This window comes from Sturnus vulgaris, chromosome 4 (assembly GCF_052056855.1).
Source record: "Sturnus vulgaris isolate bStuVul1 chromosome 4, bStuVul1.hap1, whole genome shotgun sequence".
Taxonomy (NCBI): Eukaryota; Metazoa; Chordata; class Aves; order Passeriformes; family Sturnidae; genus Sturnus; species Sturnus vulgaris.
The window spans coordinates 73,052,509-73,077,654 of NC_142246.1; the positions used below are offsets into that span (position 1 = coordinate 73,052,509).

The 25,146-nt window shown below is 50.3% G+C and overlaps 2 protein-coding genes across 9 annotated transcripts in view; one reads left to right on the top strand and one right to left on the bottom strand.

Moving 5' to 3' along the window:
• Window positions 1-1,294, bottom strand: part of WRN (WRN RecQ like helicase) — a 29,040-nt gene extending 27,746 nt beyond the window's left edge. For all 7 annotated transcript variants that reach the window (XM_088164310.1, XM_088164311.1, XM_088164313.1 and 4 more), the window contains exons 1-2: window positions 1,215-1,294; window positions 228-336 (exon numbers count right to left, since the gene is read on the bottom strand). In XM_088164310.1, the coding sequence (XP_088020436.1) occupies window positions 228-317 (90 nt within the window). In that variant the 5' untranslated portion in view covers window positions 318-336; window positions 1,215-1,294. The remainder of the gene's footprint in view (window positions 1-227; window positions 337-1,214) is intronic.
• A 260-nt stretch (window positions 1,295-1,554) lies between these two features.
• Window positions 1,555-24,495, top strand: PURG (purine rich element binding protein G). 2 transcript variants are annotated; one of them, XM_088164244.1, is made up of 3 exons: window positions 1,555-1,631; window positions 2,622-3,446; window positions 24,235-24,495. In XM_088164244.1, exons 2-3 carry the CDS (start codon window positions 2,635-2,637, stop codon window positions 24,452-24,454), a joined length of 1,032 nt encoding a protein of 343 aa, XP_088020370.1. In that variant the 5' UTR covers window positions 1,555-1,631; window positions 2,622-2,634; the 3' UTR covers window positions 24,455-24,495. The 2 variants fall into 2 exon arrangements, with proteins under 2 accessions (XP_088020370.1, XP_088020371.1); XM_088164245.1 differs by lacking the exon at window positions 24,235-24,495 and having other exon boundaries at window positions 2,622-23,923.
• Window positions 24,496-25,146: the final 651 nt, after the last annotated feature.

Below are 25,146 nucleotides of genomic sequence, written 5' to 3' on the forward strand. Positions count from 1 at the left end.
GACACCAGAAAGGACCTTCCCAGAAGCAACTCCCCTACCAGGCCACAGCTCGAGGTCTCAAATTAAATGGATGAGCAATCCCCCATCCTCGCTGATGTAGAACCCACATTCCTGGGTGAGCACCAGGAACACCAAAATTCCCTCAGAGGCACAGGCCTAACCCTAAGCACATTCTCCAGAGCTGGGTTATTATACAGCCTGCAAAGCATCCCTGAGCCATGACCCACCTTTTTATGCCCCAAACAAGCTTCCTCCTGGCTCTCCGTAAGCATCCACTGGGGATACTTACCCTGCAGGCCTGCAGTTACCACATCCATTTCTGACACATCTCTGTAACTGCCGCATTAATAAAAAAAAAGAACAAGAAATTAGAACAGTCAGCAGCTCACATGGAGATGAGCTGTCACTATCATCAGGCCTGAAAAAAAAAACCGTTTTGGAAAGCTATATTTTTTTAATTGATTTCTAAGGTTGAAAAGACTTTTCCCTTGGTGTGTAGCAGCACAACCAGCTATCTTCTCCATTTCAACTCCAACAAGGATTTTGACACTAAAACATAGACACGGCAGGAGTTCTCCTTTACAGCCACTCAGTTCTTTGGACTGAGACTGCCAGGCACAGAAGAGAGCAGTGCAAAAGCTGGAAATAAAGGACACCCTGCAGCACCCACAGCCCCAAAAATCAGCAGGAAGCTCCAGAGCACCTTTGGCACCTAGACACGATCCCGCACCACCTCCCACCACAGCATCACCAACCGGCCCAGAGTTAGGCCAATAGCCAGAACTCGGGACCGCTCAGCATCCAGCAGTAAGCGGCCATGCAGCTCAGGAGCCCGCGGGATAACTGGCAGGGGACATGGAGCCGCCGACAAGTCCTCACACAATGGTTAACACGCCTTCTGGGCCACAGGAAAGAGCACCCTCAGCGCTGGGCAGGCTGCCGGGACCCCCTCGGAGCGGCTACTCCCAGTACCGCCTGTCCCCCCCACCGTCCCCGGCGCTGCCCTCCTAACTCCCAGTGCTCCCAGTACCCCCACCAGTGCCGTCACCGCTTCACCCGCTGTCCCCCAGCGCCCCCAGCACAGCAGGCCGCGGCGCGTTCCCCCCGCAGTGCGAAGGGCCGCGGTCCCGCGGTGCCGGCGGAGCCCGCAGCAAGGCGGCAGCAGCTCCGAGGGGCCCGTTCGGTCGCGCCGCGGCCTCTCCGAGCCCAGGTACCTGGGAGCGCCGGGCGACCCTCGCGGAACCCGCGCTGCGCGCACATTATGCGTCACGCTGCGTCGCGCCGTGGAGACGTCACGGATGGCGCCCCTCCCCGTCTCAGCTCAGGTTACCCGAGGTGACGCGCACGCGCAGTGCTGCGGCGACCGCGGGGCACTGTGGGTGTTGTAGTCCCGCGGTTGTGAGGGCCGCGAACCCCCCGGCGCCCCCCGCGCTGCCGCCGCCGCCGCTCTCGGCCGGGCGGGGCCGGGGCGGGCCGGGGAGGGCCGGGGCGGGGCGGAGCGGGCGGCGGGGGAGCGCCAGCCCGTGGCTCTGCGCGCGGGGGGGGGCGGTGGGGCCGCCGGCTGCGGGCGGTGGCGGCGGCGGCGGCGGCAGCGGCGGCTGAAGGGCAGCGGCGGCGATGGGCGCTGCGGGGTGAGTGACCGGGCGTGGGGAACGCGGCGCTGGGGGGCGCGGAGGGGCCGCGGGGGTATGGGGGGCAGTGATGGGGGGGAGATTCTGTGCTGGGGGGCGCTGGGGGGGCCCCACTGGGGCACTGGGGGGCACTTTCGGGACATTGGGTCAGTGCTAAGAGTACCGGGGGACAGTTCTGGGAACACTGGGGGGTTCTGGGGAGCGATGCTGCAGCCCGGGGGGCTCTGGAGGGCAGTGCTGGGAGCACTGGGGGGTAGTTTTGGGGCACTGGGGGGCAAGGGGTGAAGTTGTGGCAGCACTGGGGCAGGAGGTGTAGTGATGGGGAGCACTGAGGGGGCAATACTGAGACACTTGGGGGCCGGGAGGGCAGTACCGGGGCAGTGAGGAGGGCAGGGGGGCAGTACCGGTGACAGTACTGGGGCATGAGGGACAGTGGGGCAGTCCTGAGGAGGGAAGGAACGGAAGCCTTGGGGGCACTGGGGTAAGAGATGCAGCGGTGGGGGGGGGTCCATGGGTACCGGTAGGCAGGAGGGCAGTGCTGGGGGAACCCCAGTGCCCCCCCGGGGCCCTGGGAGGAAGAGCAGACAGGGTGATGGAGGGGGAAGGCAGCGGCACGGGGACAGACCCTGCAGAGGGGAGCCGCAGCCCTGGGAGAGGGGTGAGTGCCCCCGAAACGGGGCACCATAACCCACCCCCGTGGGGCAGCTGGAGAGTCTGCAGTACCACAGGGGCAGGACAGGGGGGCTGCAGGGCTGGGAGTCCTGCTGGGGAGTGCCGCTGGAAGCAGGGCTCCCTTGTCCGGGAGCCGGAGCACGGGAGGGGAAAAGCGCCCAGGATCCTCGGGCTGCGATGCTGCGTGTCAGTGGCAGCGGAGAGGGATGCAGGAGCCTTTGTAGGGAGAGCAGCGCCGAGCGGAGCCGCTGCCGAGGAGCTGAGCAGGCCCCTGGTGCTGATGTTGTCATCTGTGTCTCTGTTGTGTATTATTTCCAGCTGATTGGTAAAGATGGAAAGAGGGAGAGGAGAAGGAGGAGGAAGGAACCTGGGAGGCTCTGGCCTGCACAGGAACATTTATTCCCAGTCCCAACAGCAGTACCACTACCCGGCCTCCTCCCAGGGGAGCTGCATGGAGATCCAGGAGCTGGCCTCCAAGAGGGTGGACATCCAGAAGAAGCGGTTTTATCTGGATGTGAAACAGAGCTCCCGCGGCCGCTTCCTGAAGATCGCCGAGGTCTGGATAGGAAGGGGCAGGCAGGACAACATCAGGAAGAGCAAGCTGACCCTCTCCTTGTCCGTGGCTGCCGAGCTGAAGGACTGCCTGGGGGACTTCATCGAGCACTATGCCCACCTGGGCCTGAAGGGCGGCCATGGCCACCGGCACGAGCACAGCAATGACAAGGAGCAGCATTCCCGAAGGCGGCCACAGCACCCGCCGCCTTCGCCCCCGGCCTCCGTGGGCTCCGAAGAGCCCCCTCACAGCGTCCTCAAAACGGAGTACATCGAGAGGGACAACAGGAAGTACTACCTGGACCTGAAGGAGAACCAGCGTGGGCGCTTCTTGCGGATTAGGCAGACCATGAGCAGGGGACCTGGCATGATGGGTTACTTTGGCCACAGCTTGGGACAGGAGCAGACGATCGTCCTGCCGGCGCAAGGGATGATCGAGTTCAGGGATGCTTTGGTCCAGCTGATTGAAGAATACGGCGAGGGGGACATAGAGGATCGCCGGGGGGGAGGTGACGAGCCCCCGGAGCTCCCCGAGGGCACCTCCTTCCGGGTGGACAACAAGCGCTTCTACTTCGACGTGGGATCCAACAGGTACGGCATCTTCCTGAAGGTAAGTGAGGTGAGGCCGCCCTACCGTAACACCATCACAGTTCCGTACAAAGCGTGGACACGGTTCGGGGAAAATTTTATCAAGTACGAAGAAGAGATGAGGAGAATTTACAACAGCCATAAAGAGAAAAGAATGGATGCCAGAGGGGACAGTGGTGAAGAGCAAGAGGGTCTGGAATAGAGTGCATTGGACAATTAACCAAACAAAGCAAGCAGAAATTGGTGAGAGGGACTGACCTATAGTAATTCCAAGTTACCCCAGTTTTTTGTAAAGCCCTTTTCTGGTAGTTCTTGTTAACTCCAGTACATAATGTTCTAGGAGGCTGGTTATCACGTTAAACTATGCCCAAAACATCTCCGTGTGTCTTAGGAAAGGACCAACCTCCAGAGTCCGTATGAGTCAGCTGCTTCGAGTGTTGGAGACTGGAAGTACGAGTATCAGCACAAACAAAATCCGGCACCCTGACCTTTAAATAGTCTAGAAAAGGCTTGTGTTGCACTTAAACACGATACAAAAGTTCCCCCACCCTGAACCTTATGATGAAATGTATCAGTTTCTGCTTATCACGAGTTTTTCAGGACTGGCTTCTGCCCGTGCTCGGTCCAAAGGCCGAGCAGCATTGCCGTAGAGCACTTATGGCAAAAATCAGCTCCACGTGAATCTCTGGTCTGTGTGTGAGGAGGGAGGGAGGTTTTAAAGTTGGCATCTCCTGGTTATTGAGTTGGAAACAATAGTCTGTTCATGGGTAAAACCTCAATAACCGGTCAGACCTCGGTCACGTGCCGGTGAAGGGCGGAAGATCTCTCATTCATTCCCTAGTTTTGTGCTCACCAGATAACCTGAGTATCCCAGGACAGCGGAGTGCTCAGCCGTCTGAATTAATGGCAGTGAATAATAACCCACTCCTCCTCTCCGTGTTCTGCCCGTTAGAGGCTGGTGATCTTTTTATTTTCTTTATTTTTAACGCATTTTGTCCAACATTTCAGAAGGTATTTTTGTATTAGGCGTTCCAGCAGGCGACTGTGGAGCGGGTGTTGGGAAGTGGAAGGAATGCCGCGTCCGAGGCTCCTGCCTTCTCTCCCAGATTAAGGCAGTTCAGGATGTTGCCTGTGCGAGGAAAGCATTTGGGTGTTTTCCTCCTCCTGCCACGAGGAAGACCTTTGGGGTGCTGGGTGCACCACTGGGTTCGTGTAGAAAGGCATCTCTTTCATGCTCCCCCGTGGCGCGTTTCGGAAGCTGTGGTGGACGCCCCGTTGGGTTTTCTGTTGTGTTGATTGTGGGTGGTGCTGGGGAGACAACAGCCGTGCCCCGCCATCACCCCCTTCCCCCCCAGCTCCCTCCTCAAGGAGCTGCAGCTGTCCTTGAGCGGCTCCAGTCCCTCGCCTGCCCCAAGGTTTCAGTGTCATCCCGGAGTCTTTGTGATGTAAATTTTAAATTTCATGATATTAACTCTCTGCCTGGAGGGAGAATGTGTGCAATTACCTGGTTGGGAGGTTGATGAAAGATTGTGTGTTTCTTAAAACCTGAATATTTATAATATAAGGGGCTTGTCCAGCCTATGGGCGACCAGCTCCTTCCCCCTGAACCAGCGGGAGTTTGATTGAGCTCCAGGTACTTCTAGTAGCGTGTTGCTCACCTTTTAGATTGTTTTAAGCAGGCATTACCATGTCTGATCAGATATTTGTAATCGCTCAAATTGTTTCATTACAGAGTGGCCTAGTGTGCATGTGGACCGGCTATTTTTCCATGCAAACATGACCTGTTTAATTTTTTAACCTTTTGAGAAACATCTTTATCTCCAACCCGACTGTTCACCACTCTGTGTCTGGAGCCACCTGCACACTGCATGGCCACGCTCAATCCGAATGCTGTTGCCTGTTAATGTCATAATGAGAAAGGTTGGGGAGACAGGGTTGGGAACCAAGAGGATAATCTGGATTTTAGTTTGGGTACTAAAACTAGTCAATCTGTTTTAAAAAAAGAAAAAAAAAAAAAAAAGAAAAAAAATAACAGCTTGCACCAAAGTCACCAAAGAACCTTTAGGAAAATGTTACAGTTGTGACAAGAAGTAAGAAAGTTAATTTCACTGTTTTAGGTGATTCCCCCTTTAAAACCACATATAGCAGTTACAGCAACCAAGCCTTTGGCTTAGTGTCAAAAACTCCCATCCCTTTCTCCATAGGTTGCTCTTTCAGGTCCCGTTTCAAACCTGGAGGAGATGTTTTCGCTCCATCACTCGAACAGCCGTGGACCGCGATGAATCAGCGGGAGTTGTGCGGGGTACTGGTTCATCGTCACTCTTACGGCTTTGGTCCCAATGGTTTTAACAGGTCAATTTAAAAAAAATCCCACAAAACCCCACGTTAAAAGAACTCCACATCCCGTTATGGTGTGAAACCAGAATTTGGTGAATGAGTTGTTGATGCGTACGTTAGCGTATCGCTGACTGCTGCTGCCCATCACAGTGCCTGAGGTAAAAAATTCACTTCTAGTCCAACAAACCGGAGCGATGAATGTACGAACTTTTTACGCTCTCCTTCCCGTTTCTGTGTGGCGTTCCTCCCCTGCGAGCTCGGCATCTCCCATCCCTGCCCGCCTTTGCCTCAAGGGATCATAAAAGCTCCTCGGTTGGAATTAGCCTGAGTGGCCACGTGTGTTGTAAGTGCTCATGCCTTCCCTGTGTTCCTGTAGTGTTGGTGAGGAAATTACTCGTGATTGGAAAGGGATGTTTTCTTCACCATTTTAAAAGGAAAAAAGGATGCAAAATTGCTTTCCTTATTGCTGCCCATTTTTTAACCCCCCCCCCCTTTGTCTTTTGTTAAGGAATTGGCCTTCAAATGCCGTTAATTTGTTGTAAATATCACCCAGGAGTTCAACAACTGCTGGCTACTGGGCCGGCCTGGGTTCTGGCACGCAGGTATCCCGTAGGATCTGCTAATGCATTTACTCCCCTGGCACGGGATGCACCTTAGTATCCAAACCCGGATCGGGATCTTCACGTTCATTGCCGATCACTCGTGGGTAGACTGGCGGCTGTGGGTTTCCATCGCGGTGGAAAACACCGGTGTTCACGGGTGTTGGCTTGGAGGATAGCGGCTTTCCACGCGATGGGAAGCAGATGTAGGGTTGGAGGGTAGGTAGTAGGGATGCACTCGGAGTGTAGCAATGCAAGACTTGAACGGTGAGATTCAGAAACGGGTTCCTTTGTATTTTTGGCAGCGCGTCTTCAGCTTCCCAGAGCAGTGACCACGCAGGCTGCTGGTGCCCAGAAAGGCCCAGCAAGACGCTCGGGAACACTGAATCCCTGATATGTTTTAAATGTTTGTTCCTGACGCCCTGAAACTGCCATGTCCCTTAAACTTGAGAAAACACAAGCTTATTTGCACTAGAAAGAACGGCCAAAAACAATCCTTAGGAGGACAGGGTGAAGAGCACCGGTCTGAACCTCTTTTTCTCATGAGAGAATTTCCTATTCAAGCCCTCACCTCTGTTTCAAAATAGTATGGTCCCGGCAGAAAGTCTGTCAGTTGAATTATTAAATCCTAATGCACTTTATATTGTGTAAATAATACTAGGAGCACATTTCTGCTCCCGCTCTGGTAAGGGGATGCTTTGGTAACGTAGTCTAATGCCGAGAGAAGCTGTCTCCTGCATGCACGTGTCTGTTTAGAGACCTGTTGATCCTGCTTGGTCCAGCTCCGCTCGTATCTTAGAGGAGGACAGGCGCTGTGTTGAGGATCCTCTCAAACCACCAAGAGTGGGATGATGATTTGGTTTTTTAAATTGCAATGTGCAGAGCTGCTGAGCGTCCTCAGCTCCGCCGTCGCAGCGGCTCCTCGCCCCTTCTGCTCACTGGGCCCCCCCGTGCTGCCGTCAAGGCTTAAAGCCAAGCTTTGTGCTTGTGGTCTTGACAAAGCCAAGTCCAGCAGCTGCCTCGTACCTGGTTTTCCCCGCTGCTGGTGCCAGAGTGGGGGCGGTCCCTGAAAAGCTTATCCCGGATGGAAGGGGCTGTGGGGGCTTCCCCTGCCTTGCAGCTGAGGGGATGTTGTGCTGGGTCGGGCCCGCAGAGCCAGCTTTCCCGGTGAAGTATAGAGCTATGGAAGGGTTGGGAAGCGTTTTGCACTGGTGTGGAGAGGGCGAGCAGCCGGGTGCTGCGGGGGGATGGCGAAACCCTCCCTCGTGGGCTCCTTGCGTGCAGCCCGGATGGACGATGGACTCTACCCAGCGAGAAGCTGCAGCGGTTATTGGTATCTACTCGTCGTCGTAAGTGTTTCTTATCTGTATCCAATATATACCAGTTCATATCCACGTATAGGCATTAATATATTTATGTGAGTATATCGTAGCCTGTAGTAGCTCGTAGCGAAATAACCTTATTTATCCGAAGTGCAGTCTGAGGAGGGGACGTCTGCTCCCACCACCGGTCTGGATAAACACGTTATTCCACCCAGAGCTGGGTGCGAGCTCTTGGCCGCAGCCCCCGTAAGAATCCATAGGTTTTCAGCAAGGCTGCAAGGGGAAGCGTAGTTAAAAGAAGGCAAAGCTCTTCCTTGGAGGCGTCATTGAGGCGAGGTGAGAGCTGTAAAGAGGCAGCTGCCGGCCACGTCATGTCTCCATGCCGTTTTACAACCCCTGGCTCTGCAAATCTGTACTGCCATATTCATAAAATGACAAGCAGAAGTATTAAAATCCCGTCCTTTGTACAAGAAAGAACCCCCAAGCAATTACCAAAATCAATGTCAGCACATTTTTTTTTCAGCTACAGATGTCCTAGTCTGATAATTGCATCATTTTTTTCCCCTATGGCCTATTGAAGTGACCTAAACTCCCAGGGAAGGGAGCTGGTGGTGGTTAGGAAGCCTTCTGCTCGTGTGACTTGCAGTCCTGTTTTCCAATTCTAGTAATTTTTATAGTAGAAAGGGGTTTATTATTGTGTATTTTTATTGGGCAGATTTTGCACCAGGTCAAAAATTATATAGTAAGCATTTTCAGTTCCTGGCATTCCCACTTTTGCTGTACATACACTAGATATATACGATTTATGAAAGAATTCCTGAAGAAAATTGTACCTTCTGTTTAATTTTCTATGCTGCTTATTCCAGAATTGTTGCCCTTTATTTTTAATGACCTAACGTGTTGTGATGTGTAAAATTCACCTTTCCCCTCCTACCCCTCCATTGCTTTCAAGTAAAGGTTGTGTTTGAAATTAGGAGTTTATTCAAGAAGGAGTGGAATTAAAGGCTATACCATAAGCTCTACCCAAGCGAGGCTGTCACATCACAGCCTTTGCCAAAATGTATTGTTTGGGGTGATCTGTTCTTGCCTAAAAATGGCCGAATCCTGTCACGGCCACAGGAAAAAGGCCCTGGCTAGGGGACAAGGTGCTTCTGGATTTGGGGGATTTGGAAAAAGCTAAAGCCAGATCTTTTGCTGTTCCATTTCTCCAAAATCTGCAGAAGCTTTCATGGGCTGACATCAATTTTTCTTCCTAATATTTTGTCAGCCCGTGTTCAGTTCCCCACCTGCACCTCAATAAAGGCAACAGTATTCTAAAGCATAGAGGTGAAGTAAAATATCAAGAACTCCTGATAGATGACATGGATTAAAAATTGGTTTTCCAGAAATGTCAAAGCATAAATTGAGGTTTTATAAGCCGGATGTCGTTTTGGCATTTCTGTGATGGATGTAATTAGATCGCTCCTTCCCCGTGCGGAGGGAGGCATCACGCGGAACCCGAACCTGCAGCCCCGGGGCTCTCTCGTGTACTCCAACTTCTGGAAAGGTGCAGGTGCCTGCCGGCTTCTCATGTGTGCTGAATGTGGTTGTGCTCCTGCTGGCCTAGCCTCGAGGGGCCTGGCTGCCCCTCAATAAAACCATCATTAACGGCTTGCTAATTCATCTTCTTAATTGCTAGGCTGCACAGAAACGCTTGGAGTGGCACATGGAAATTGCTAGCTCTGCACAGAGTCAAAACTTAAAAAAGGCATATTCCATCTTTTAGGGGTTTTAGACCCCTCCAACACAGCAGTATTAAACAGGGAGGGATAACAGCTCCTGCCTCGGAGGTGTTGGTCACGCGGACAATGGGATGGATTTCTTGACCGCAGCGGGGTGAATCCATCCTGTGGGCAGGAGTTTGCGTCTGCTCTTCGTCGGGATCATTTGGCACGCGGAGATTGATCGGAGGCAAAGATGGCCCTGGGTGGCAGCCCGAGAAAGCCGGGGCTTCGTGCCCGGCCCCGCTCAGCACCGCGCTGGCACAACATCTGTGAGGTCACGTGTGGGCACAAATGAATGTAGAGCCGAGGGACAGAGGAATATTAGAGATACATATGCATGGACATATTACAAATACTCATTTCCCCCCTGTTTCCAATAGGTCCTTCCCCTGGAGATATTAAAACACCATCCATCGTCTGTTCTGTTTCCCGTATCGCAGACGTTCAGCGTGCAATAGGAGCAAGATGGGTTTCACAAGCAATATCAACATACTCTACTACTAACCTTAAATCTTTACACTGCAAAGTGTGTGCAATGGAATCTGCATTTCAAAACAGCAGAGAGTATGTGGGATAAAAGACACGGGTTAACCCCAGGCTCTTACAAGTATTCCCATCTGGTCCTTGTTGGGAGCACATGTTGTTGGCACAATGCAGAGGGAGAGGGGGAGTAAGAGCAGAGATAAGTGCTTCCCACCGAGGCAGAGGAACGAGAAGGCAGGAGGGGGCGGAGGGAAGTGAGGACAAGATGTGTGCTCCAGGGAATCATCGAGCATGATGATGGTTTTATCTGTAGTAGGAGGAATAGGCGGCACCTTCAGAACTGGAGTCCCACAGAGCTGGAGAAGGAGACACAGAGCCTGGATCCTAATGCTCTACTCAGGGACCAGGGTGGTTCTCTTGGGCTGGTTCCCCTTCCTCTTTGGGATCAGGAACATGCTCTGCAAGTGTCTTGCCAACAAACCCACGGGGGCCGAGAGTGTCCAATGGGTGGAGTTACTGCTTGTACAGCTCACTCTGAGGCTCACATGGTTTGGCTCTTGCTGAGCTGGGAGGCTTGCCCAGGAATACCTGCAGAAGCTTAGGGGAGCCCACAAGTGTTGGAGGCCTGTAAGGTTTGCTGATGCCAAACTTATGGATGCCTTGGCTGCCTCCTGCTCCAGGAATGAGCGATGCTGTGTTGTGTGTATCAGTGGGGCAGCTGCTCTTTTCTACTGCAAAGGAAAGGCTTGGTGGAGGCTGGAGAGGGTCAGAGGGGAAAGAAAGAGGCTTTCAAGAAGCAATTTCATTGCAAAGCCTGACTTTGCAAAGGGGTTTGTGTCGTTTCTAACAAGACTCTGCCGATGATCACCACTTGTACCGCCTTTGCTTTCCTGGGCCTGCCACTCTGAGAGGTCTGAGGTGCAGCACAGGTCGGTGTCAACAGCTGTTGAAAGCTGTGCTTTGAACCAGTGAAGTGCTGGAGTAATTGCCTGGACTCTGGGAAAGCTGTCACTGTCAGTGTGTGGAGTTGGGCCTCCTGATAATGGAGATGGGATCACTTCAGCTTTATCCTGCCTGTGCCTCTATTCTCCACCACTATAAGAGGGTGGATGATACCTCCCTACCTCAAAGATGTGCCAGAGTTCTTGTGATGATCTGATGCTGATCAATACTGATATCCAAAAGTGAGACAGGGAGAAATTTGGGATGAAATATAGTGTTTGGAAGGTTTGGAACCTACCTGACTCTAAACTTGAATTTGCAATTGCAAGAGTGCCTCAAATGGTGCGTTTCAGGGCAGGGTACAGAGCAAAAAGCATCCATATTTTCCCCAAGTTGAACAACCTGGAAAAAATCTGCTCTTTCAAATCTCCCATGCTGGATATTCCCAGCTTCCCTCCCTGAGGTACTTCATCTTACTTCCTCTCAGATACTTTTCCTGCTGTCCATTCCATGTGTCCTTTGCTTCCATCTAATTCTATTGCTTTTTGCCTTACAGGCCATGCTCTCCAGAGGAGTCACGAAAACAGTTTGGTTTCTTCCCTGCTGCAGCTCTTACACATAATTAAAGGCTGTTGTCAGGTCTCTTCTGCATCCTTTCCAAAGGAAATACAAAACCTTCCACCAAGGCTAGCTTTTAGCCCTGGTCATGCTCTTGTTGCTTTCTGATGAGTCTGTAAGGAAAGCACTAAGTGACAATATAAGCTCCCTGTGCCAGCATGTTTGGAAATACAGGTTTTCCCTTATGTTCCTAAATCTCCCAGGATTGTGTGTTGTCATCATATGAAGAGTCACAGAAATATTGGCATGAACTTTCCCTCAGTAAGATTTTTAGTGCCAGGAGATCTGAGATTTTGTGTAGGTTTAACGAGAGAGACGCTCCTCCTGTCCCACAGTGTCACCACTCAACATGAATATATGATGGATATTCATCCCAGCACCTTCCAGGAGGACATTTAGGCAGGTGTCAGGCAGCTATTTCTTCCCTCCTCTTCCTAGGGAAAAGGCTGGGTGTGCCAATGCAGCCCTGGTATTTTTAACATAAATTAATTATCCCTGCTGTTGCATGTTAAAGGAGGAGCTGGAGCACATCATGTGCTGGCAGCAGCAGACCCCTACAGCTTTGCAGCACGAGAGCAAACCTCAGGGCTCACAGGGAGCTGAGCCTGGCGTTGGCATCGCTCCCACTGCTTCCCTTGGCAACTGGTGGTGAGCAGGAGCTGGTTTGTCTCTGGAAGTTCCCCCCGGACCTGTTGCTGGTTTGTAAATTGTCATTTTTGCTTTGGGCATGGAGGAGGTTGCTGTGCTGCTGCCTGGATGGGAAGTACCTGATGTAAAAAGAGAGTCTCTCTCCCCCCCCCAGGAAACTGGCAGGGGGACTCTGAGGCCAGAGAACTGAGGCTTTGGGAGAGGGGTGAAGGAGCAGTGCCCTGGAGTAAATGCAGCTCAGTGTGCAGTCAACAGATTTTTTTCTGTTTTCTGTTTGGGTTGTCTTCATGACATTTGCTTGTTCTTTCCTTCTTGATGTTTGAACACTCCTGAAATCTCTATAGGGCTGCCTAGAACAGGAATTTGTGAGGGAACCGAGCTGCCTCCAAGGATGGTGTCCCTCCCGAGACTCCAATAAACATGGCAAAGTGCTTGAAAAGTGGAGCGCTGTGCTGGTGGCACTTTTAAAAGAATTTTTCCCAGGTAGATGTCACAGCAGGGGTGAGCAGAGGCTACTGACAGCCAAGAACAGAGGGCAAGGGTTCGATCTAGTTCTTGGCAGTAGGATTTATGCTAGATTCAACAACTCAGTTAATGTGCACATCCCTGTAGGAAGTGATGAAGTTCCTTAATTCACGCATTTTTAATAATCTGCCCCATCCTGATGAAATTAGGGAAAGAGTTTTTTGGCTGAAATGTTTACCTGCAAGCTGGGAATAGGCTCCGTGTTTCACAAGGTGAAGCAAACTTGTGTGCCTCTTACCTCAGAACATTCCTTTAAGCCAGCATTTTATTTCTTGCTCCATCTGGTTGCAAAACGTCAAGGTCACTAAAGCAGCACAGGCAGAAACCCCTGTAGGTGTTTATATGGCTGAATGCATAGGGACATTCTCCTCTCACTTTGCCAGCAGGGCCTGATCCTGCTTGTGTTGTTCCTTTTCCCTGCTGGATCACCAAGTTCATGTCTTGGGCATGACCTGGCTTGAGGGCTCTTTTTTTCTTAGAAGTTCAGCATCTTTTTCTTAAGCTTTCATTATGAATCCCTCTGGAAATGTTGTGCAAAGCCCGAATGTGCCTTGGTTCCCTCCCTCACCATGCATTTGCTAACTGCTGCAGCCAACGTAGGACAAAAAGATGTGGAGCTGGTTATATTTTTCCCAGGCAGTCGTTTTGCTCTGTGTCTGGTGTCTTTTGGCTTCAGCCATTCCAGGGATCCCGTTCCACAGTTCTCCCGTGCTCCTGCAGCTGTTGCACGGTGGGGCTTTGGCAGATGTTACCTCTAGGCTGGGGCAGATTGTTGGGGTGAAGCTGCAGCAAAGCAGGAGTTATTTAGCCATGCAGTCAGGCATTCCCTCAGGGATGGCTCCCATGTGGAGTAGGGCGGCATGAACCAGTTACCTGGGGCAGATTTGATCCTGTGCTGGTGGCAGACTCGCTGCTTCCTCCGAGCAGCCGGCGCGCACCATCTCGCTTGTAGGCAATGTCTGACAGCTTCCCCAGGGATGAGCTTTGCTGCATCTGCTGCAAGTGCTGCTCTGAGCTCAGGCTCTTCCTTCCCACCACAGCTCAATGGCATGCTTGGATCCTTTGTTATGTGTAACCTCAATTTGGTTTCTTTGAGCAGTGCCAGGATTTCATTCTCCCCGGGATATTTAAATGGGGTGCAGAGTAATTAGAGCTGCTTTTCTCTGCGTGTGTAATAGCAAATGCTGCCAAATCAGTTTAGGAATCGACCCAGGGGTTTGATGTGGGTTAGTAAATTCAGGCACGTGGGATGAGCGTGCCCACAGCAAAGCAGGCATGAAGATGTGGAGACAAGAGCTGTGCTTCTGCCAAGCTCCTGTCTGCTCTCTTGCAGTCCTGTGCTGACTCTGGTTGCTGCAGTGGGAGCCACCAGGACCAGGGACCACCAGAGCCTGCCCATGGGACCTGGGTCAAGGAGGCAGCAGACACCTGAGCTAGGCGAGGGACCACCACCCACAGGTATTGTGTATCCCATGATAACTCAGAGGGAAAGTGTCAGCAGCTTTATCCTGGATACCACAGGAGCCCAACTCTTTAGTCCTTCCTCTTCTGCCTCTGGGATTTTCACCCTTTGCCTGGTGCGTCCGCTCTGGAGAGCCTACAGGCATGTGTGTCCTGGGATGAGCGTGTGCCAGCATGCAGTGTGCACGTAATCCTGCTGCATCCCGGCCCTCTCTCCATAGCAGCATTTATTGCTGATGTCAGCACAGTCATCCCTCAGCGCTGCCAGGGGTAACCCTTTGAGCTAACCACTGATAAGTTCCTTCTAGCTCTCTTGTTTTTAAAAAAAGAAAGAAAAAGAGAGGAGGGAGGTGCTGTAGTTGCCTGATGAACATTTTCATGGATGCTGCCAGCTTTTTACTGTGGGTTACCTTGGTGAAGGCATATTACAGAGACTTTTCTTTTAAAAAAGCAGTTAAAACTGTCTGTTTGGCAGTGTGTGCTTTGTGCTGATCTATGTGAAACCCCAAGAAAACCCTCAGTCTAGAGCTAGAGGCAGAGGTGATGCCCACTTAACTCCTGCCTGCAGCATCAAGCTGCAGTTTAACCTGTCGCTTTTCACACCTCTTTCCTGCTCTTAGGAGGCACCTTCTAGAGCTGGAATAACCTCCCTAAACCCAACTCCTCATGCTTTTCACAGAGGGAAGGTCACCCTCCTCCTTCCTGCTGCAGCCCTTGAGCTGTTGCAACAGCCCTTGAGGTGCTCTCTCCCCTTGTTCAAAACCCACGCCGGCCTCTTCCTCTCAGTGAGGCTGAAGATGCTGTGCAAAACAAAGCAAGCAAAAGGCCACAATATGGGGATTTTTCCCTTGCCTCAGCCTAAAAACCAGCCTCCTCCAGGCTCTCAGTCTTCCAAGAGCTTCCCACCTTTCTAGCCAAGCGATTTGTTTGCTGGAAGAAAAATCGGTAGCTTTGTGCTAGCAATAAGTGGAGTCCTCTTTCACTAGTGCAGGCATTTTCTCCTTTGAATTCTGTTTGAATGCAGAAACTATTGTGAAATGAGAGCAGTAATATCGGGAAAGGGGAAAACAGAGTGTTCCTCTGGATAGGGTTTGATACAATTTGAAGCTGCTTGTGGAAGATTGGCTGGAAGGTAAACTGATTTGGACTAAAAAAGCTGGTGCTGGTAAAGTGTGTTAGTGACTCTTCAGCAGATGGTCCAAAATAGCTTTTTTATGGTCTCTGACCTCTAGGAAAGATAACTGGATTTTTGATCTTAGATTGAAGGGGCAATTTCTGCTGGAAGAAACTTGTGTTCTTTAGAAACCATCTCAGGCTGGCATTTACTGTCAAAAACATTTCATGGAAGCGGACAGAAAACAAGCGAAAAATCGCACGTCTGAGTCAACCCCAGGCGAGCCTTGCAGGGCTCTGTCGCTGAGCGAGCCAACCATCCGGAATTCAGGATAGATCCCCGTTGTCATGCACCCTTCTGGTGGTCCATGGCCACCAGAATTTCCCATGGACACCTGCGGGGGTGTGATTAGTCAGGTTTTGCAGCATTCTGGGCTTGATCTGTGGACTGTAGAGGTGTTGTGGCCCCAAGGAAAAGCATTCTGCTCGTTGTGTCAGAGCTGTGGCGCCTGTACCAGGCGGTGGTTGCCAGGGTGGGCATTGAGTTAGAGGGGTGCATTTCCAGAGCAGTGCTTGGTCACCAGCTGTTGTCCAGGACGCCGTGGCTGTTGGTACAGCAGTAAGGAAAAAAAATCTTTCTCTTTGAATTTCAAGTCAGGGGCCTGTTTTCTGCCAAGCTACCCCCCACCGTTCCAAATGTATTTTATTCTCCTTCTCTTTCCACTGGTCGCGTTCCGCTCCGCTCAACAGCTGCTGCATTTAATCCCAGAAGCTGCAGTTGGTAGGGAGCAAAGTGATCTCCATATAACCTCTCTCTTACTCATAAGCGTGCATTATGAAGCTTAACCGATGGTAATAAAATGTTTTGCTTTCAACGCGCTGTCCCTGTGGTCCAATGTTCCCGTCTTCAGGCTCCATCCTTACGGCGGGGCCATGTATCGGAGCCGTTCTGCTGCTCCCCAGGAACGTGCCTGGGAATACTGGACGCGGGCCTCAGGGATACCCGGCGAGGAGAGATGGAGAAGGTGGAGCAGAGCTCTCTCCATGGGTGCTGGCATCCTCGGGTGCAAGCAGCTCTTGGAGGAAGTTTGTGTCTTGGCAGTCACGGGAAGAGGCGCTGGGGGTCTTGCTTGGCTGAGGCCCAAGTGCAGGTTCCCGTCTCCGTGAGATTGTCTGGCGGTGCAATCTGGTGTGAGAGCCTCTCCGGGCACCGCGGCGCTACGTGGGGGCAGCGGGAACAGATTGCAGTCCTGCTGCTTGGTTGGGTTTTCTTCATCCCCTTCGCCACCTCTCTGCGGGTTCATGGCTTTATTTGGCTCTTTGTGTTTCCTGCATACTGAAAAAGGGCATTTTCATGCCATCCTGCACGATGGATGTTGTTTGTCCAGAGGGGAGAAGGATGTTTCTCATCCACGTTTAAGTAAACATACAAAATGTGGAAAGTCTGCTTTAGGAATTTTATTTTTGTTTATACACCATTGATGCTTTTATTAAAAGCATCTTTTCACATATAAATAATTTAGAGGTCATATGATTTTCCTGCTCTAAACTGAAAGCAGGGATTTCAAAGCAGGGATCTCCAAGCATCATTTCTGTGACACAGTGGGTTGCACTAGCCCTACAGCTGTTTTTTGTTGAACAGGATGGGGTTTTTCCATATTTGAGGTTTATAGCCTTTGGTTTCCAAAAGGAATTTCCCAGACAGAGCCCCCCAGAAGGTATCAGAATATATGGCTTTGTCAGGCAACAATAACAGCTTTTTTCTGGAGATTGCCATTTTGTAAATAAGATTCTTCTCGAGCAGCACGGCTACAGCTCCGAAAGATGGATGATTATTTCTTCCCAGAATGGGTCTTCCGCTGCAGGATCTGGTTTTTATTGCGATAATTAGCATAGAATTAAAAATGGCCCTGCATCTTCAGTTTGCACTGTAGTGCCTCTGGTACCGAGCAGTCTGGGATGGTGTTTTCCTTGGAAATAGGCTGTGTCTGGGAATCACTTGATTCACCACTGGAAACCAGTGCACGGATATCTGCAGTCTTCAATGCAGCAAAAGCCTCCGCCTCCAAAAATAAACGATTGCTCCTAATAAACTTTCAAATCAGTTGTTTTTTGGAGACTTGCTGAGGATATTTAGATGAAAATCTAGCACAGTGGCCAGAGCAGGATTTTATAAACGCCTTTAAATTCCGGAGCTCGGGTTAAAGGTGAGGTCACGGGCAAGTAGACAGCTTTTTCTCCTAAAAATCCTGTAATAGCTTTTCTTTTTAAAAATTTAACAGTGTTGCCAGTCCAGGTGGAGGCAGAATTATAAGGAGTGTCACACATGGAGGACAGTGTATCCGTAGGAGAAACTAAAGTGTCAGAAATGCATCAGGACGCGTAAACTTCCTTGTGAGAGCCGTGCAGGAAATTACTGTGCAATTGGACACGGTGTCCTAGCATTAGATTTATTATCCACTTCCAAATCATCTGCCAAAAATCCTTTCAATCGGAAGACAGGAAAGAACATGTTGTAAAAAGACCTGGAAAAGGAGTCACTTTGGCACGGGAGTTTTCAGGCTGGTAATTGTCCATGCCTACAAGTGTTTGGGTTTGGTCTCAACATTGAGGTCAATGCTACTTAAATTAAATGTGATCCCAGTGCCTACATATGGCACATGGTGAGATGTGCCAGTCTTTCAGGATCAGGCTTGAATACAGTCCTGGAAGATGCTTCTCTGCCCAGTCTATTGCTCAACAATTAATCCCACAAGACTCCAGCATCACTTAGGGAAAGCCATGGTGTGCAAGCTGGTATGTTTTCCCCCCACGACGGACTTGTTCCTTAGTGGGTGGCAGGGTCATGGTCACATCCATGTGCTTGTGTTCATTCCCCAGGCCTTGCTGCTTTGGCAGCGAGGCTGGATGTAGCATTCCAGGAGTGTCTTGTCTGGATGGTGGGCTGAGATGGTCACGTTTCCTCACCGTGTGCCTTGCTGCCCTCCTCACTGCAGGGCGCTGCCCATAGCACACTGCACTTCACCAGCTCCCACTTCTTTTCCAGGCTCCTTTCTTTCCAGTTGTATGCCTGCAAAGGTGGATCTGCATCCATATACTCTGTATGCACAACCTTGCTTTTTCGCGTGTTAAATCCAGATCTTTCTGGCAGTAATGGAAATAAGTGACCTGAGTTTGTAGCTCTGTTTTTACTCCTGGGATATTAGTGTTCCGTGCTTCTGGAAAACCATCTCCCTAGCACTTGGTCTCTGATGAGAAACATGTCTGCAGCTGTACCTGCAGCATCCTCAACATTTCCTGCCAGCTCCAACAAGTCCATACTTTTGACTCAAAAAGAGCTTCCTCCACAAAAAAGTTCCACACTCACCTTGGACGCACCAGATGTTGCACAGCCAGATGTAGCCTTGTACAACACTTGGGAGAGTTGGTGGCAGTGCATGCAGGGCCTGGGGAGCCCTGTTGTGTGCTGGTCTGTGACCTTTTTTTGGGGTGCCTGCTGAAACATAGTGAGAACTGAAATTTCTGCTTTCCCCTTTCTCATTTGGCACTCTTGTTTCTGGAGAAAACACCCTATTTTATGAGTGCTGAGTTCCTGAGGTAAGGGGGCAGGAGGGCACTGCTGGAGCATGTCCCTGCTTAAAAGGAGACACTTCCAGCCCAGGGTGAGGACTGGGACCAGCACAGTCCTTAGCAGGGAGATTTCCTGCACCCTGTTTCCAGCAGGCAGAGCCATTGCTTTTCTAGTACGAGTGTAAAGCCAGGGCTGGGTGATGGGGCAGTTGGTGGGAAGTGTGTGTTTACTGAGAAAAAGGGGAGTGCCTGTCATCTGTTGGGATGAATCCTCCTTTCCCAGCCTCTTTCCAGGAGCGTGCTGATTCAAAGTCCTTCTCTGGAGCTTTTTTCTTCATGAAAATGAAGCTGGGCCGTTAATGACATCAGTGTTTACCAGACCGCCTTCGTCGTCTCGTCCTTGCATTCATTGTCCTTTGACTGGTAGGGTGGTTAAGAGAAACAAGCCAGCTTAATGCATGGTCAGAAAGCTACAATTAACGAAGCAGACCACAAATAAATAGGTAAATAGGCTAAGCTGTAAGATAGCGTGTAAGAGGAGGCAGTCTGCCTCTGTAAAGTGCATGATAAGCATCGGCCAAGCTTGTTGCAGACACTGGGCAAGGCTGCTTTCGCTAGACTTTGAGTATCCTAGTTGCAAAGGCTCGTCAGTGTTCCTAAAGGCTCTTGGTTTTGGAGTGGGGTCGTCTTTTGTTTTCTGTGCGCTGTGACCACTTGCTTCCCGAATGGGTTCGTAGTGATGGAGTTAATGGAGCTGTTCTTTATAGTAACCTAAAAGGTGTCAGTCGTTTGCTCGTGTGTGTTCACAAGCTGAGCCGTGGCGTCCCTCCGCAGTGGTGTGATTTGAAGCACTTTTGGTGTGGCATGTGCAGTTGCAGTGCTGTCTGTTTTTAATTTCCCCGCGTTCCCCCGTGTTTCGGACACTGAACCAAACCGACGTTGGGACTAGCACTTTAAGTACTAGTAGTCACTTTGCTTCGGACTAAACTGAGCACTGCACTTTTGTACGTACTGTTAGCACTGAGTTTTGAACCCTCTTCTTTTCCCCATCTATTTCCCCTCCTAGGCGCAGTGCTAATTACGTAGGGGCCATCAGAAGGAAATTCTGAGGTGTGTTGGACCACTGTCTGGTGCCTGATTTCCATTACATATCCATTAGCAACTTGATAGTAGGGAAATTCCCCACCCAAACTTATTTTACACGACAGAACCAACACCTAAATCACGGACGTCCAGGCAGACGTGGTTGTTGTTAACTTCGAGGTCACCCAGAGACCCGAGCGCATGGCTTTTAGAAACACCAAAGATACAGGAGAAGTCTCAAAAGGGATTGGGATGGTGCAAGGTGGGACTGAGTGGAGCAAGAGTCGCAGGGCAGACACTCTTGTGTCTGGTGTGGGACCCTGGTGAGTCCAGGGGACAGCCCAGTTCAAACCAGTCTGAGATCCTGGTACCAATAAAGGCTGTGCTCAAACCATTGCAATAAAAGCCATCATTGTGCCTGCACTGGAAATGCTGTTGGGATTGGTCGTGGGCTTCAACTGCAAAAGGTGTTTTTAAGTAAAACAGATTTACAGGCGATTTAGAAGATGGAGCATAATAACCCTGGGGTTTGCTGTTGAATTTGGAAAGCGTTGTTAGGAGCTGATCAGCTCTCGTGTTCACAGGCAGTTCAGATGTGCTATTCCTGTTAAATTCCTGTGGTATTTCCGTATGGAAGGCCAGGGATCAGAGCTCCCTTGCCAGCAAGAAAGCAGCAGGGTAGAGTTAGTAGGAAACATAGTCAGAAATCTCTAGGATTCGAAATGGGATGGTGATCCCTGGGATGCTGATTAATCTGGGTTTTGAGGTCCCAAACCACCCACTCCCAACCAACTGGTGGGATTTTGCTTCTTTAAGAGCCCCTGTGGGTTTTCCACAGCGGCAAATAAATCACGGTGGGTGTGAGAGCCCCGAGTTCCCTTCATGCTGGGCTATCCACACTTGGGACTGCTGCTCATCATCCTTGACGAGCCCACAGTCAATCCAAATCCTTCTCTGGCAACCCTCCATGATGGGAGTTTCTCCCTTGTGACACTTGATGGATAAACCCTGCCAGCACAGCATGATCAGTGTGAATGCAGAGAAGGGAATTAGGGCTTCTCCTCCACTGCTGCTAGCAAGGGGCCATCATGGAAATAACCCTTCAGCAACAAAAAGAAATGGGTGTGTTGGGTTTCCCTCTTGCAGCAGATGGAGGAGTTTTCCTAAACAACTCCAGTTTTAGTGGCTGGTTTTCTTGGTTTCCTTCTTCAATGGACCTTCAGGGGCTTGGATATTCAGTGGGAACCCAGGATGATTAGAAACCCCAAATCTTGAGCAACCCCAAGTATTATGGTCTTACGTCCTCTATCACTGAATGTAAAAGCAGTAATAGAATCCACATTTTGAGTTGGTTTGTTTCCCCCCCCATAAATTATCCCTGCAAATTTAGCTTTAAAGAAATAGCACCAGGCAATGCTGCTACTCTGTCTGAGCCCCCAGAATTATAGTGGTTGAGGGAACAGCCTCTTCAGAAAGTACCTCGGTGACTCCGAGCCCACATCCCTCTCACTGTCACCAGGATAAAGGCAAACCATTTGGAAAATTTCCCCCCAGTCTCATTGAGTCCTTGGAAATAAGCTTGGGAGAAAGGGGGATGTGGAACAGGTTTTTTTATGTCTTATTTTCCCCCTCAGGTGTATTTTTTTGTCCCTTGGAGATGCTATCTCATCCTTTGGGAAGGTAGAAATAAGCGTTTTCTCCTGCCCGTCACACTTGAGGCCTGAATGCAAATCCTAGCACAGCCCCCTTTGCTCTGGAAGGGCCTTTTAGGTGGAAAAAAAGGAATTTTAGTTGTTTGGGTTTTCAGATAGCTCGTGGGAAGCGCATTGTAACAGCACACAGGCGATGTTTTACCAACCTTTTCTGTTCCTCCAAGAGAGACTTTTTAATTTGCTTCAGTAGTTTAGAGTTCGTTTTCCTTGAAAGTCTTTTTGGACCCATGAAAATGCACTTGAAATGAGTCAAGTTTATCGAAACAAAATTAATTGTGCACACACCCATGCACCGGCCTGCGTGTTCGTGCTTGTCTCCCTGGGTGTGTGTACACATAGAGAAATATATTATTTCCCAAAACATTCCTTCTTTTTTTTTTTTTTTTTTTTTTTTTTTTTTTGGGGTTGCTTTGGGTTTTTTGGGTTTGTATTCCCCCACCCCCAGGATATTAGCCAAAAGGTGTTTTAAAGTCATGGCATGAAAACTCCTAAATGTAAATCTGAGTACCTTGTGATGCTAATTAACAGGTTTTTTTCCTGAAACTTTATGTGATGCTTAATATTTTCCTTAGGAGGTTTTGTTTAATGTTAGATCATTGTTCTGGAGGATGTTGGTCCTACTGGCATTAAACTAATGGAAATAAAATGCATGTGTTACAAGTGTAGAAACGGTGAAGAATTAAGTGTGAACTTACTGTACGATACTGATTCTGTTTTCAAACAATCTGTTTTGCTGTTCAATAGTTGACATATGGAAATGCCAATGTACTGTAATTTAGCACTTTTCCAATGCACCCTGTTCTCACTATGCCTGAGGGAAGAAGCAGGTTTGGCTCGAGGCTGACTGAACCCTATTCTGGGTGTTTTGGCACCAGAACTGGCCAGGTGGAACTCAAACTGGAGGTTTTCTCATCCGTTTGGTGGCTGGCACAGGGCAGAGCGGGGTGGCTCTTCCATCCCCGTGGCCAAACCAGGACAATTTTGCAACTTGGTCTGGTGAAAGATGTCCCTGCCCATGGCAGGGAGGGTGGAATTAGATGATCTTCCTCCATTCTGGGATTCCAGGATTCTGTGATTTATGTGCAGCCCTTGCTGTGGGCGGATGGACTGGTGGCATTGCGCTCCACCAGTGCGTCCCCCCGGGGGGCCAGGCTGGGGTTGGGCTGTCTGAGCTGGGGTGGGAAAGCAGCCAAAGCAATCCACAGTCCCTGAAATCCAACGGCAGAAGGGACAGCCCACCGGCCACCCCTCTCCAGCCCAAACCCTCCTTTCCTAGTGCTAACAGGGTGCAAAGTGTTACTTGTCATGTACTGTACTGAAAGGGTTAATTGATCAGTGACTGTATTGTACTGTATGAAAACTCATGAATTGCCTTGTATTGTTTCTAATGGACTGTTCCATGTCTCCCCACTGCCCATTCCCCACGTTTCCCCAAGGAGGCGTGTGCTCAGTTAGGTCCTCCAAACTCTCTGGTGCTAACTCCTCCGTATCCGATGGTGCTCCTGTGGACTCTAACTGACCACACGCCCGTCCCCAGCTTGAAGTTCACCACGTCTTTCTTGTCTATTTGTATGAAGTCTCACACACACACATACATGCGAGAAAAATTAAGGATAAACTTGAATTTGTTTCAAAGCCTCATTGACAATCTAATGTTTTCTATGTCTGCTTTTATTTTGGGATGTTTTTTCTAGAAAGCAGCCCGCCAACATCTTTGCCCTGGGAGGGGATTTCATCCTGTTCACGCCTCTGGCATCCGAGGTGAGCTGCTCCCTCACTGGCTTTTCAGGCTCAGCCACTGGGGATTGATCCATCAGGAGCCAGTGAGGAAGAGGAGGTGCAGGTGCCTTCAAAGATGCCCAACCCTAAAAAGCAGTTGGGATTCTCATGGCTGCACGATCCAAGTATAGGTGGGTGGGCACTGAAGGTCTTCGAGGGCATGAACCCATCCTTTGCTTTATGGCAAAAACTGGCTTTTAAGGAGAAGGGAGGTAGAAATTTAGAGTCCCAAAGGCACGTCCATCTCCTCCCAGCTCGCTCATCTCGGCTGGCAGAAGGGCCACCTCCCAAGCCCGAGGTTTTCCAGGTGATCCACACTTCGGATGGCGTGAACAGGGCCGTTCCCTCCAACCCCCCACCCCCATGCGAGCTGCTTTTTGGACAAAATGAAATCTGACTATATTTTATATCGATTTGAAAACAAAGTCTGATATTTACCCCTGTTCTCAACTGAATTTGCATATTGTTGTTTGCCACGATATTTGTTCTGTCTTCAAATAAATTTGCTTACTTGTGTAGTCTTAACTGTCTGCTCAGATTCTTACCATCAGATTTATCCCTGCTCCAAGGTGCCTGCACCACAGCTCTCCTTTGAGCTCTTCCCAGGGAGGCGACAAGGAAATTTTTCTGAGAGGGGGAATCATTTCAGGCTGTAAATGTTTTTCTCTCCGTTATCTCCCATTCATCTCCCCAGGGCTTTTCAATTTGATGCCCTTTTTCCCCCCCAGTCTTCCATCATCGGATCCTTCTATCCGGGTAAGTGCGTGGTAGAGGAATGGCTCTGCCTCAGCCTGCTTAATTTGAGAGATTGAATTGTTGCTAACACATTTTTTCAGGGCGAGGCATTTCCGACGGCGGTGTTTTGCATTTGGGAACGGAGGGATTTGTGGCTGCGAGCGGCTGAGCTCTGGGCATCGGCGTCGGCATCCAACGCCGGCTCTTCCTGCACATTGCATTAGCGAGACGTTGGCATCAGTCACTGGAGACGTCGAGGCGGAAGGCAGTGCCCTCAAAAGGCTGGAAAAGCGATTTGCACATGCGTTTCCAGGGAAGTAATCAAATCAGCCAGCAGGTTCAATAAAAGGAATAAGCAAATATTCTACATTCGCCTGCCTCTGCAAACAAAACCTGTTGCAAGGCTTGCAGGTTTTGAGGTTCCTCCCCCTCCCCAAAACGACTATTTGGGGATTAAAATTGTTCCAGGCTGCTTCAGGAGGACATTTTTTTATTCCCTAAAAGATGCAGCTGTATCTGAGAGGAACATTTCAGGAAGATCCTTGCGAGGGTCTGGTCATTCTCCTTTCTTTCGGAATCCATCCCTGTGCGTATGTTAAGGCAACAGAGTCCATTTTCAGAGATTCGTCCCCCTTCTCCTGGCAGCTTTCCCCCTCTCTCTGCCTCTTTACTCCCCTCTGACCTATATCTGGCTTTTTTTCCCAGTTTATCAAGGTTTTGTAATGTTTCCTGCTGCTCCTCAGTACGAGCAGTGCTGCCCATGACGACAGATGCCACCATGGGAAGGAAGGAAATGAATCCTGTGGGGAAACATTGGGAGAAAGAATCCAGGCTTCACTGAGGGTGCTGCCAGGTATGTCTGCCTCCCATCCACTGCAAAAATATGTTTTAAGGATCCCTATCCTCGTGCCCCTGGGCAGTCTGGTGCTCCCTTGCACCCTCACAGGGGGGTCAGGTGCCCTTGGAGCAACTCCCACTAGGTTTGTGCACCCTCAGCTACGGGCAGAAGGGAG